Source organism: Dendrobates tinctorius, unplaced genomic scaffold (assembly GCF_039654945.1).
Source record: "Dendrobates tinctorius isolate UK_male_01 unplaced genomic scaffold, ASM3965494v1 ptg000022l, whole genome shotgun sequence".
Taxonomy (NCBI): domain Eukaryota; kingdom Metazoa; phylum Chordata; class Amphibia; order Anura; family Dendrobatidae; genus Dendrobates; species Dendrobates tinctorius.
Genome location: NW_027361690.1, coordinates 61,940,384 through 61,953,764, shown reverse-complemented (window position 1 = coordinate 61,953,764; position 13,381 = coordinate 61,940,384). Strand labels below are relative to the sequence as shown.

The 13,381-nt window shown below is 44.0% G+C and overlaps 1 protein-coding gene across 3 annotated transcripts in view; it reads left to right on the top strand.

Moving 5' to 3' along the window:
* Window positions 1–13,381, top strand: part of AKAP13 (A-kinase anchoring protein 13) — a 250,169-nt gene that overhangs the window by 229,123 nt on the left and 7,665 nt on the right. For all 3 annotated transcript variants that reach the window (XM_073568737.1, XM_073568735.1, XM_073568736.1), the window contains 11 exons: window positions 267–517; window positions 1,664–1,789; window positions 2,391–2,508; window positions 4,679–4,930; window positions 5,667–5,743; window positions 6,397–6,578; window positions 6,657–6,739; window positions 10,894–11,079; window positions 11,352–11,516; window positions 12,313–12,383; window positions 13,283–13,321. In XM_073568737.1, the coding sequence (XP_073424838.1) occupies window positions 267–517; window positions 1,664–1,789; window positions 2,391–2,508; window positions 4,679–4,930; window positions 5,667–5,743; window positions 6,397–6,578; window positions 6,657–6,739; window positions 10,894–11,079; window positions 11,352–11,516; window positions 12,313–12,383; window positions 13,283–13,321 (1,550 nt within the window). The remainder of the gene's footprint in view (window positions 1–266; window positions 518–1,663; window positions 1,790–2,390; window positions 2,509–4,678; window positions 4,931–5,666; window positions 5,744–6,396; window positions 6,579–6,656; window positions 6,740–10,893; window positions 11,080–11,351; window positions 11,517–12,312; window positions 12,384–13,282; window positions 13,322–13,381) is intronic.

Sequence of the window (13,381 nt, the reverse complement as noted above, 5' to 3'; positions counted from 1 at the left end):
CTTTACTGTTTGGTTTCACCTATCTCTACTGTACTCAAATTGTTACATACTGTAATGTCTATTTTAGCAGCATTATGTCAGTTATTTGTAAGCAGATTGGACATAATCTCTCCTAGGCTACAAAGCCCTCAAGATTGTATTATTTACCAAAAGTTTCCTTTTAAAAATCTAGTCTCTACAATGGCCTGTCTCTTCATATCATGTGTGTAAGCGGTGTGAATGAGAATTTCTTTACATGCCAGTAACAGTCTGATCTTTATTCACAGAGCTAATGCAGACTGAAATGCACCATTTCCTCAGACTGAAGATCATGAGTGACATCTACTGTCAGGGAATGTCGTCTGAGCTACAGTATGAGCAGCAAGTCATAGAGAAGATCTTTCCATGCATGGACGAGCTGCTGAATATCCACTCTCAGTTCTTCCAGCGAATGTTGGATAGGAAAAGGGAATCGATGGTTGGGAAAAGTGAGAAGAATTATGTCATCAGGAGGATAGGAGATATTTGTACACACCAGGTAACGAGTTCATGTTGTACTTTGTGCATGTTAAGGCCTCATTATCTCCTAACTGTATGGAAGCTTGTTATAGGTACGAGTGCTGTATAATGCTCTGTATTCCCTTGGGGATGTAATGAACACCGTGCTTTTATAAAGTGTTGTGTAGCCTTGTGTGTCTTTTTTGTTATAACCAGTAATAATAGATCTGCAACGACTAATGTAAAAGGCTTAATACTGGGCTGACTGGTAGCCATTGGTACTGCCTATAAATGTGAACCCAGGGCTTTACATCTTCCACAGCCAGGGACTGGTTAGAACCATCTACTGTAATAAATGTAAATTCTTAATTCTCCAAGAAAATGTGGGCACTTAATATGTGGTACCCATTGTATTAGTACCTGTCACTTTGGATATTACCCCGTCAAGGTTTTTCTGATAACGCCATTGCCTTTAAGTATGTATAAATCAGCAGTTAGTATTCATTTTATACTGGTTACTTATTGGAATTTACTATTGTTTGAATACTTTCACTGCCAGAAGTTTTGAGACTGGCTTTTCACAAACTCTGCTGCGTCAGTATTTTTAGATCTTTTAGTCAGATGTTTCTGTTGTTCCTGAAGTACAATTAGAAGCATGTCATGGGTTTTTAAACTTGTGACAAATACACCAAGTTTATGCAGAGACTCCATATTTACAGAGTTCATCCTTATGTTTTAAGACTTCCGCAATTTGCCCTGGCATGTGAATATCAGCCTCTGAGGTCAGGGCTAACGTTTTTGGTTGGGTGGGGGAAATAACCATTTAGCTACGAAAGCAGAGCCTAGACTGGGTCTGTACTGGTCCCCAAACTTCGAGTATAATTCAGAATGTTCTCATTTAAGTACAGTAGACAAATATTTTTAAAATGGTGAGAAATTCAAGCATAAAGTTTACTCAAAAGTTTTCGTACTCTCCATTTATATATGCAAATAATTTCCAAGAGGCGTATGCATGGTCTATAAGCCTCCTCACTTTGGCATGCCAGGCCTGGCATGTCACTCTCCACAAGGTGAAACGTTACCTCTTAGACTACATTTATTTTGTCATTTACGTTTATTTAATAGTGGAAGACCTAACATTTTTAATTTTTATTGTCATTCTATATTTTCTGCTGTCTCTCTTCAGTTTTCCGGAGAAAATGCAGAGCGCATGATTAAAACTTATGGTAAATTCTGTGGCCACCACAAAGAAGCGTTGGACTACTTTAAAGATCTACTGTCTAAAGACAAAAGGTTTCAGGCTTTTGTAAAGGTATAGAAAATATATTCTATTTTAATAGTTTAAAGTGAACAAATCTCCTTAGAATAAATCACTGCTTACCTACAGATTTGATGGTTATCTGCATGTAAATGGGAATTAAATCATGTTAGACAATGTAACTGCAAGAGCAGCCACAGGGAGAAAATGACATTATATTCTCCCTGCAGCTGCTAGCTTCCACTCTACGGGACAGTGGAGGGGATTGTGACAGTCACTGCACGTTGTACAGTGGGCATGCTTTAATCTCATGCCCTTGCACCCTAAGTGACAGCCTGCTTGGCAGTGTATGTCAGCAGAGCAGATTGTCACTAAAGGTTCAGAGGGAGAGGTTAAATCACACACTATATTTTGCGGTGACCATAACAGCTCCCTGAAGACTGGAAATGAGCGGCCGAAGGGAGAATATAACCTCATTTTCTCCCTGTAGCCGCACTTTCAGTTAACCAGCCTCATGTGATTGAAATGCTATTTACCTGCATATCACCATTGTCCCTATAGGTAAATGGTTATTCCAGGTGACAGGTTCCATTTAATATGCAGCTTGTGTTACCCAATATTCATAGGTCACGCTTCATGTTTGTGTCTGTTTCAGAAAAAAAGTAGCAGCCCCCTAGTGAGGCGAATGGGGATTCCAGAATGCCTGTTATTGGTTACACAGAGGATTACCAAGTATCCAATTATTTTGGAGAGAATACTTCATTATACAGATGGTAAGGTCGCCATGCATACATTTGATTGGACTGATATAATCACTACATGGTCATTTCACTGAGAAGTTCTGTTAGCCTTAAAAGGATTGTCCTCTTTTAGTTAATCTTCGTTCCTGGGTGCTGTTTGATATAAAAAGACACCGCTCTACACCCACTATCTCCAGCAATCCTCCGCTGCTGTTCCAGTGTTCTGGCATTGGCTGCAGCACTGACGCCATGTTGACAGCGCAGCAGTCAATCAGTGAGCTTCAGCGGCTCTGACCTTCCATCTACACTGGCAAAGCTGCTGAGCTCAGTGAGTGCTGTAGCCGATGTCATACACAGAGCAGCAAAGTCGTAATGGTGGACTCAAGAATAAGTATGGCACTTTTTTTTTTTTCTTTTTTTTTTAAATACCAAATAGAGCCCAGGAATGAAGATTAACTGAAAGGGAACAACCCCTTAAATCCATCACTCACTAACATCAGCATTTCTCGGACTTGAAATGCAAGCAGACTTTTATTTGTCACTGCTGGATGGCAAATATTCCAGTCTTTAAGCTTTAATTTTGCTGTCCTTTTTTTGTATATGGATTCTTTGCACTAACATATAGGTACTGCCTTTGGGCTGAGGCCACGATATACATTTACTATAATAGAGCTGTAGAAACATCCATTCGTAGTGTGCCCATATGGTTACAATCTAGGTGGGATTTTACAAGAATACAGTTAAAATGATGAGCCCATGTGCTCGTTACGCGAGATATTCGAATCTCCTTGGCCCCATATTTCGCAACTATTAGCCACAAAACTTGCTGGGACTGCCTGACAAACATTGACAAATCGTCGCATGTTTTGTGGCTAACAGCCTCAAAACATGCGATTGCAGGGCCTCGAACATGTCATTCAAGCACTCGCAATACTCGGTGTATACCTGAGCACCCTAGGCAAACTCAAAGTAACAAGCACTTGTGTTCATCACTACTGTTAGAGGCAAATTTTATTGATTAGACTCAACTCATACATTGTAAGTCTAGAAAACTAGTCCTCCCAGATATTATATTGCTTCTCCTACATAATGTCACGACTCGGATGTTGGGTGACCTGGGACCAGAGGCTCCTTCCCTGTCCCTAACGCTAAGAGGCACCCCTAGCTCGCTCTGTTCCCTGTGTTACTTCTGAAAGTGAAGATGCAGGGGACATATACCTTGCGTTATCTTCTCAATCCGCCCTCCATCTGTTCCCTGCCCTCACCCAGGGAAAAGGGGAGCAACTGTGCACCGCAGTACACCAACCAGACAAACAAGACAACACGAACAGGGGCAAAGTAAAAATACCAGGCATACAAATATTCACTCACATCTAACAGAGGAATGTATTGGGGAGTGGAGGATGGGGAAACCAAAGTAGAAGGAAAGGGAATTATCACAGTTTCTAACCCAAGTAACAGTCACTGATAAACCCACCAAATGCCTTCTTATATACCCACCAAACAACTATCCTCCCAGCCATGCAGCATAAGCTAACTCTGAAGGATGTGTGTCAGTCAATACCCAGATTATGTAGGAGATAGGAGTGGCTAACCGTGCTCATCTGAGAGCCAAGACTCCCAGAGCTCCCAATAATCAGACGCTGTGGTCTTCTGGCTCCTCTCTGCTGCGGTAACCCCGTGACACACACAGCTTAAAAATACAGCCCCTCTAGTTTTGCGCTCTAAGAAATATGTATTTTATTATGGCCCCTTCTTTATTAAGGTAATATGCATTATATCTTTGACAATAACTTAAAGAGTTTCCATTTATAATTTGTAAATACCAAATACCAATCAACATGCTTGTGTTAAGTTCCTTATTATTATCAATCCCTTTCCATCACTGCTCCTGGTCTTTATAGACCAGATGCAGCGATGATGTCACAACTACAGGGCACAAGACTGCTGCAGCCAATCATTTTATGTAAGCAGTTATTGATGGGAAACAAACTTATTTTATGAATTTGTGCATGACATAACATCATGACTGGAGGCTAGGATGCAGAGACCAGAGGTTAACGCCGGAAGGAGGCTTATCACATTAGCAGGGAAATCAATAATGAGTATTATTCATTTTATAGCATTGTACGTTTTTAGTAAACTATTCAAAGGGTCTAGACAACCTCCCAAATGTTTTTTTTTTCTGCCTGTGATATTTTAGAAAATGAGGTGGAACATCAGTCTGTCACCTGCGGCCTAAGCTTGGTAAAGGAAGTTCTAAATGAAGTGAATAATAAAGTAAAAAATTATGAGATGAAGAAGCGGCTCCATGAGATCTATAGTAAGACAGACAGCAAGTCTATACAACGGATGAAGAGCGGACAGATGTTTGCCAAGGAGGATCTTAAGAGAAGGAAGTTTGTTCGTGATGGTCCTGTGTTCCTGAGGTCGAACCAAACTAGTAGATCAAAAGGTAACATATTTTACAATGAATTGAGTAAAGTCACTATGTCTATTATAGACTGATATGTAATGATACATTGTATTATCTCTACATCTAGTTACAGGATTAGCAAGTCAATTCTCCTTGTAATTGTCAGACTGGTGAAATGCTAGAATTCCCGTGTGGTGCCTTGAAGGACTGTCCAGTTCAGAGGCCCAGCATTTATATACAGTAACATCTGTACAATTAAGTTGTGTGTTAGTCATTCTCGCCCACGAGCTGTGTTCTGCCAAGAACAACCAGTTCTCCCAGTCTCCACCCTGCTGCAGGAGCATTTTGTTTCCCCTGTTCCATCAGCACCAACTTTACAAGGCTTGGTAACCTGGTTTTCTTGGCTATGAATTGTCTCCTTCAGCGTAGACAGGGAGGGAGCTAAAACTCATAATTTCAGGCTATTTTTACTTTCCATGAACCATATTGCTGAAAACAATCATCCTTTCCAGTTAAATCACCAGTTGTAGGACATAGTACAGTACATTACTAGTCTCCTTGTTGCTGCAAATTGGAACATTTGTCTAATGCAGAATGTGTTAGGAAGAGCAATAAGCCAAGTGTGACTATAACACAGTAGAAGCTATTCATGGCTCCGTCCACAGGGGTAGGCAAAGCAGATGATGGCAGGACTGGCAATGCTGCAGGGGCAGGAAGGTTACAGTCGGTGTGTAGTATTTTACAGTAAACCTTTTTTTTGTGCCATGTTTCACAGAGGCTCTGGCTGTTCTGCTGTCTGATGTCTTAGTCTTCCTCCAAGAAAAGGACCAGAAATATGTCTTTGCATCACTGGTGAGGATCATTCCCATCAATGAAATCTATATACTGTGACAGCTTATTCTAGTTCCTCAGTTGTATTGTAGATACTTTAGTGGCAAAGAGATGTAGATTTGTCCTCCACTTGGATAATTATAGAGTTATTCACATCTTCATACATGGTTATTTGTGGATAGTGCTTACTACGATCTCCAGCTGATCTTGTGATATTAGCTCTTTTTTTTTTTTTTTTACATGTCGATACCTTGGAGACCCACCACTGCAGCTAGACAGGAGGAGAAGTGCAGTGCTTACAAGCTCTTTTGTTTTGAGCTTGTAAGCACTATTTTGAAGCTGGCCAGAATTGCTGGGGAGCATTGTTACCTCCTAATCCTGGCCAGCGTCACTGCAGTGCTTATAAGCTAGACAGCGTTGGTGGTCGGTCTCCAGTGAGCTGTAAACAAAAGAAAGAGTTAATATCTCAAGAACAGCTGTAAATTTTAATAAGCAATGAATTGTAAAAGTTGCAGTCTCCGACAATATCCACCTATGACGATGGGAATAACCCTTTTTAAGTATATTCAGATTTTGGCCCACATTTCTTAATTATTTTACACTTGGTCTGATAGACATTGCGCAGATTACAGGGTTGCATCTAAACTTGCACAACACTTTTTGTATGTCTTCAGGAGCAAAAATCAACAGTGATTTCTTTGAAGAATCTCATCGTGCGGGAGGTGGCGCATGATGAGAAGGGACTGTTTCTGATCAGCACAGTAGGAAAAGACCCTGAACTTGTAGAAGTACTTGCGAGTACAAAAGAAGAGCGGAATAGCTGGATTGGAACCATCAAGCAGACAATGCAGACCATGTAGGTTGCTAAATGTTACTACTGTAGAGAGCCCCACTCTGTATTACCAGTCAGTCACTATCGTGCTCTTAATCATAGGGAAAAAGACGAGGATGAAGGTGTTCAGAGTGAATCCGAGGAAGAAAAAAGAAACTGGGATGCTAAAGCCAAAGAATTAAAAGGTCAGTTTGTTTCATATTGTATCATTTTTTTCTGTGTGCTGGAAACTTTACATTACGTTTTATAACTTTCTCAGGCAAAATAGTATGAGCCTGTGGTGCTCACTATGGCTACGCTCTTCGTATTTGGTCACTACTGGAGATTTGGGCTTTGTGCATAGGACGTTTTACAGTAATGTAAAAACAACGTTTCTGTGCACACGTTCTGTCTCGTCACTTCTTGTAGCCTCGTCAGGGTTCAGAAACTGTGAAGAGGTTAAAAGAAGTGACATGTTCGTTCTTCAGGCAGCTTCATTGGGAAGCCACCTGTGTACTTAGTATGGAACAAAAAACACCAGCATTTTCCTAAAGCATTTGTCTTGGAAAACTCTCCGGTTCTACCAGTGTCCTAAAAACTCCATGTGCCCATAACCCCAGGGTAAGGCCAACAGAGTGCTGTTTCCCTGCAGAATCACTTGTTTGTAATTGGTCTCCTGATTTTCTGGGTGAAATAAATGGTACCGTGCAAAACCAAGTAATTGCTAGTAAATGTCAACAAACTGGCTGCTGTGTCCAGCCTTATTCTTGTGCAGATGCTAAGCTAATGCTGCAGTCAAACTGCTCCTTATTATGGTCCGCAGACAGGACGCGGTGATTGATGTCCACCTTTTTAATGCCTATAAAATACTCTTGGGTACACAAGCTGCTAGCAGTGACATGCAACAGGCAGATCAGTTGATGCAAAAGCAAGTACACAATACCTGAAATCTCTCCTGTAAAGTCACTCTGTAAGAGATGCCTAAAACAGTGTTTGCATGCCTCATCAGCAATACTACCGCCACATTTAACTTTCCGGTGAGGGGATGCATGCCTCATCAGCAATACTGCCCAGTATACTGCCACATTTAGCCATCCACTGGGGGATTCATGCCTCATCAGCAATACTGCCCGGTCTACTGCCACATTTAGCCATCCACTGGGGGATTCATGCCTCATCAGCAATACTGCCCGGTCTACTGCCACATTTAGCCATCCACTGGGGGATTCATGCCTCATCAGCAATACTGCCCAGTCTACCTTTACATTTAACCATCCACTGGGGGATGCATGCCTCATCAGCAATACTGCCCGGTCTACTGCCACATTTAACCATCCACTGGGGGATGCATGCCTCATCAGCAATACTGCCCAGTCTACCTTTACATTTAACCTTCCGTTGGGGGGATGCATGCCTCATCAGCAATACTGCCCAGTCTACTGCCACATTTAACCATCCACTGGGGGATTCATGCCTCATCAGCAATACTGCCCGGTCTACTGCCACATTTAGCCATCCACTGGGGGATGCATGCCTCATCAGCAATACTGCCCGGTCTACTGCCACATTTAACCATCCACTGGGGGATGCATGCCTCATCAGCAATACTGCCCAGTCTACCTTTACATTTAACCTTCCGTTGGGGGGATGCATGCCTCATCAGCAATACTGCCCAGTCTACTGCCACATTTAACCTTCCAGTGGGGGGATGCATGCCTCATCAGCAATACTGCCCAGTCTACCACCACATTTAACCATCCACTGGGGGATTCATGCCTCATCAGCAATACTGCCCGGTCTATTGCCACATTTAACCATCCACTGGGGGATGCATGCCTCATCAGTAATACTGCCCAGTCTACCTTTACATTTAACCTTCCGTTGGGGGGATGCATGCCTCATCAGCAATACTGCCCAGTCTACTGCCACATTTAGCCATCCACTGGGGGATTCATGCCTCATCAGCAATACTGCCCGGTCTACTGCCACATTTAACCATCCACTGGGGGATGCATGCCTCATCAGCAATACTGCCCAGTCTACTGCCACATTTAACCTTCCAGTAGGGGGATGCATGCCTCATCAGCTATACTGCCCGGTCTACTGCCACATTTAACCATCCACTGGGGGATTCATGCCTCATCAGCAATACTGCCCAGTCTACTGCCACATTTAACCATCCAGTGGGGGATGCATGCCTCATCAGCAATACTGCCCAGTCTACAACCACATTTAACCATCCACTGGGGGATGCATGCCTCATCAGCAATACTGCCCAGTCTACTGCCACATTTAGCCATCCACTGGGGGATTCATGCCTCATCAGCAATACTGCCCGGTCTACTGCCACATTTAACCATCCACTGGGGGATGCATGCCTCATCAGCAATACTGCCCAGTCTACTGCCACATTTAACCTTCCAGTAGGGGGATGCATGCCTCATCAGCTATACTGCCCGGTCTACTGCCACATTTAACCATCCACTGGGGGATTCATGCCTCATCAGCAATACTGCCCAGTCTACTGCCACATTTAACCATCCAGTGGGGGATGCATGCCTCATCAGCAATACTGCCCAGTCTACAACCACATTTAACCATCCACTGGGGGATGCATGCCTCATCAGCAATACTGCCCAGTCTACTGCCACATTTAACCTTCCAGTGGGGGGATGCATGCCTCATCAGCAATACTGCCCAGTCTACCACCACATTTAACCATCCACTGGGGGATTCATGCCTCATCAGCAATACTGCCCGGTCTACTGCCACATTTTCCATCCACTGGGGGATGCATGCCTCATCAGCAATACTGCCCAGTCTACCACCACATTTAACCTTCCAGTGGGGGATGCATGCCTCATCAGCAATACTGCCCGCTCTACTGCCACATTTAACCATCCACTGGGGGATTCGTGCCTCATCAGCAATACTGCCCAGTCTAACGCCACATTTAACCTTCCAGTGGGGGGATGCCTGCCTCATCAGCATTACTGCCCAGTCTACCGCCACATTTAACTTTCCGTTGAGGGATGCATGCCTCATCAGCAATACTGCCCAGTCTACTGCCACATTTAACCATCCAGTGGGGGATGCATGCCTCATCAGCAATACTGCCTAGTCTACTGCCACATTTAACCTTCCAGTGGGGGATGCATTCCTCATCAGCAATACAGCCCAGTCTACTGCCACATTTGGCCTTCTGGTGAGGGGATGCATGCCTCATCAGCAATACTGCCCAGTCTACTGCCTCATTTGGCCTTCCGGTGGGGGGATGCATGCCTCATCAGCAATACTGCCCAGTCTACCGCCACATTTAACCTTCCGGTGAGGGGATTCATGCCTCATCAGCAATACTGCCCAGACTACCGCCACATTTAACCTTCCGGTGAGGGGATTCATGCCTCATCAGCAATACTGCCCAGACTACCGCCACATTTAACCTTCCGGTGAGTGGATTCATGCCTCATCAGCAATACTGCCCAGTCTACCGCCACATTTAACCTTCCAGTGAGGGATGCATGCCTCATCAGCAATACTGCCCAGTCTACTGCCACATTTAACCTTCCAGTGAGGGATGCATGCCTCATCAGCAATACTGCCCAGTCTACTGCCACATTTAACCATCCAGTGGGGGATGCATGCCTCATCAGCAATACTGCCTAGTCTACTGCCACATTTAACCTTCCAGTGGGGGATGCATGCCTCAACAGCAATACTGCCAAGTCTACCGCCACATTTAACCAACCAGTGGGGGATGCATGCCTCATCAGCAATACTACCCTGTCTACCGCCACATTTAACCTTCCGGTGGGGGATGTATGCCTCATCAGCAATACTGCCCAGTATACTGCCACATTTAACCAACCAGTGGGGGATGCATTCCTCATCAGCAATACTGCCCAGTCTACTGCCACATTTGGCCTTCCGGTGGGGGGATGCATGCCTCATCAGCAATACTGCCCAGTCTTCCGCCACATTTAACCTTCCGATGGGGGATGTATGCCTCATCAGCAATACTGCCCAGTCTACCGCCACATTTAACCTTCCGGTGGGGGGACTTACTTGGGAATAACACTAGAGTTGGTACATATGGCAAAGTACAGGTCTTCAAAATTTTCCTATTTCACTAGATGCTTCTGTATGGTTATTCAAAAGAGTATTTTGGTACGTACAGCAAATTATTTCCATTTTCTGGGGAGGAGAAATTATTTTTCTGGATAAGTTGTTCCCCCTCATGTCCAGCAGAGGTCAGCAGTACGTGACTAAATAATGGCTGAGTGTAGCTCCAGGACCTGTCACTGCAGGTTGCGCTAATTCAGAAGTAGAGATTTGACTTTTCTTTTTCCTCCAATAACAGAGCAACTTCAGCAAAAAGACGATCAGATTATTGGTCTACTTGAAGAAAAAGAGAAGATATTTCAAACTTTAGTGGACTGCAGTAGCCATGAAAAGAACTTCTGTGTGTCAGGAAGAATTCTTTTTCGCGCTAACACAGAGGAGGCTCCGCGAGGAGAGACTTTAATAAAAAGTGCAATAAAAGAGGGTATGGGTTTATATTTTCATATTTTTGTATCGGTTATGTAAATATATAATATGTATAATCATGTATTACAATTCGCACAACATTGAGCTCTGCATTGGGGATAGGCGGCAGGGGCCACAGAAGTTAGAAAGGGGATGCTTTGTCCTTGCTGAGTCTTGTAGTGATGCCATAATTATGGTAAAAGGGAAGAAAATAACGATAGATGTTATTCATACTAAAAAGAAAACTACTATGGACAGCAATTACCTTTTATTACTATTTTTTCTTTACAGTTGAAACGCTTCAAGTGCTATTAAACCAGAATCTGTGGAGCAGCATAGTGCAGCAGCAGGCTCCCAGCCCTGCAGACCTGGAGGCCGGCGTCGGCTGCGTCTCTCTACCCCGAAGAGCAGAAACTTTTGGAGGATTCGACAGCCACCAACTTAATGCCTGTAAAAGTAAGAATATAGCATGGTGTATTAAAGGGTTATTACCACCTCAGCCTTCCTAGGGAATAACTCCATCCAAACACCGACTAATGGAGGTGGGATATTGATAAAGAGGTTTTAATAACTTCTGTTGAATTTCTGGAGCCTGGATAGAGTTATTCCCAGAAAAGGCTAAGACGGGAATAACACATGAAAGGGAATCTGTCAGCAGGTTTGTGTGCCACCTCATCTGAGAGCAGCAGCATCTATGAAAAGACACCCTGAATCCATCAGTATGTCATTTTGTTGAATGAGGGCAATCAGAATTCTTAAATGTATCATGAAGCAGAGCTGAGAAAGCAGCTCGCTCTGTCCCTGTCACACCAGGCTCTCTGACCCCCCTCCCTGCCCACGTCAGGCCCTCTGATCCTCGCCCCCGTCAGGCCCTCTTTTACCCTGCCCACTTCAGGCCCTCTATGACCCCGCCCACGTCAGGCCCTCCCTGACCCCCCCCCCCCCACACTTCAGGCCCTCTATGACCTCACCCACACCGGGGGCTTTCTACCACCCTGCCCAAACCAGGCTCTGTAGGTACACTGTCTTTTGACAGTGAACTGCTTATCAAAGGAGGGGGTGGAACCAAACTAGCAGTCGCGCATGCATATCAGACCTGGCATTGATAATGTCTTAGCGATAAAGCTTTCATTGTAAGTAAACAGCAAACAGCCTGATAAGTGACACATAATTGAATTCCGTGTTTTAACCCCTACATCATTATGTAAGTTAGAGAATCTTGATGCTACATCTTTACATTTTTCACTTGAAGGTGGAGAGAAAGACGAGGGAGAAGATGCTCAGGATTTACGGAGGACAGAATCGGACAGTGTTCTTAAAAAGGTACAGGCGGCTTGTTTATTTTAGCCCATACAACTTTTTCTTTTAAATTGTATTATGTTTGAAATATAACGTATGGTAATTGCCGAAATCTGTTAATTATAGAGATCTTGTCCCTACAACAGATCCAAATAATGTACGAAGACTTGACACAGCTAGGCTAGGAGCACACATAAATGTTGCCATAGCCCCAATTCAGAAGTGAGTCCTTTTGGCCTCCATCTGGCTGGCAGACATCTGCATGCCACTTATGTGTATAGGAAAGCACAGGGACTGCTCCACTACCTGTGTAGGAGGCCTCCACTAGAAAAACACACTGTGCAGAATACTTTTCCTCACAATCACTGTCATGTGTAGGCATCCATCCAGAGTGTGGGCACTGTCAGGCGTTTCGAGCTGGACAGCAGCTGGTGGACGTTCTACAAAATCTTTGTTTAGCAGATACAAGTGATGACATATGTGAACATTTGATTAGGAATGTTCGTTTTGCTTAATTCTCATTTTCTTCCTCCAAATAGAAGAAATGGGAATTAATCAGCACTAGTGATGAGCGAACGTGCTCGGATAAGGCGAGCTAACAGAGTGTCTTCGGGGTGCTTGAAAAATGTTTGAGTCCCCGCGGCTGGATGTCTTGCGGCTCTTACAGTTGCAACACATGCGGGGGTTGCTTAACAGTCAGACAATGCCTGCATGTGTTGTGGCTGTCGAGCTGCCATGAGACATGCAGCCACAAACATATTTTTCATGCACACCAAAGCCACTTTGTTAGCACCTGAGCATGCTCTGAGAACACCTTACCCGAGCACGTTCGCTCATCACTGTTCAGCATTCATTACGTAATTAGCATTGGTATAAATGAGGCTGGTGCCCGTTCCTAATGTTCCATTTTCTATGTCCTGTAGGGAGTGACTCCCAGTGTTATGCTTAAGAGAAATGGGGAGGTAAGCGTCTGGCCATATTCCTGTCCTACCTGTATATCTCCATTGTACCGAGGACACTGC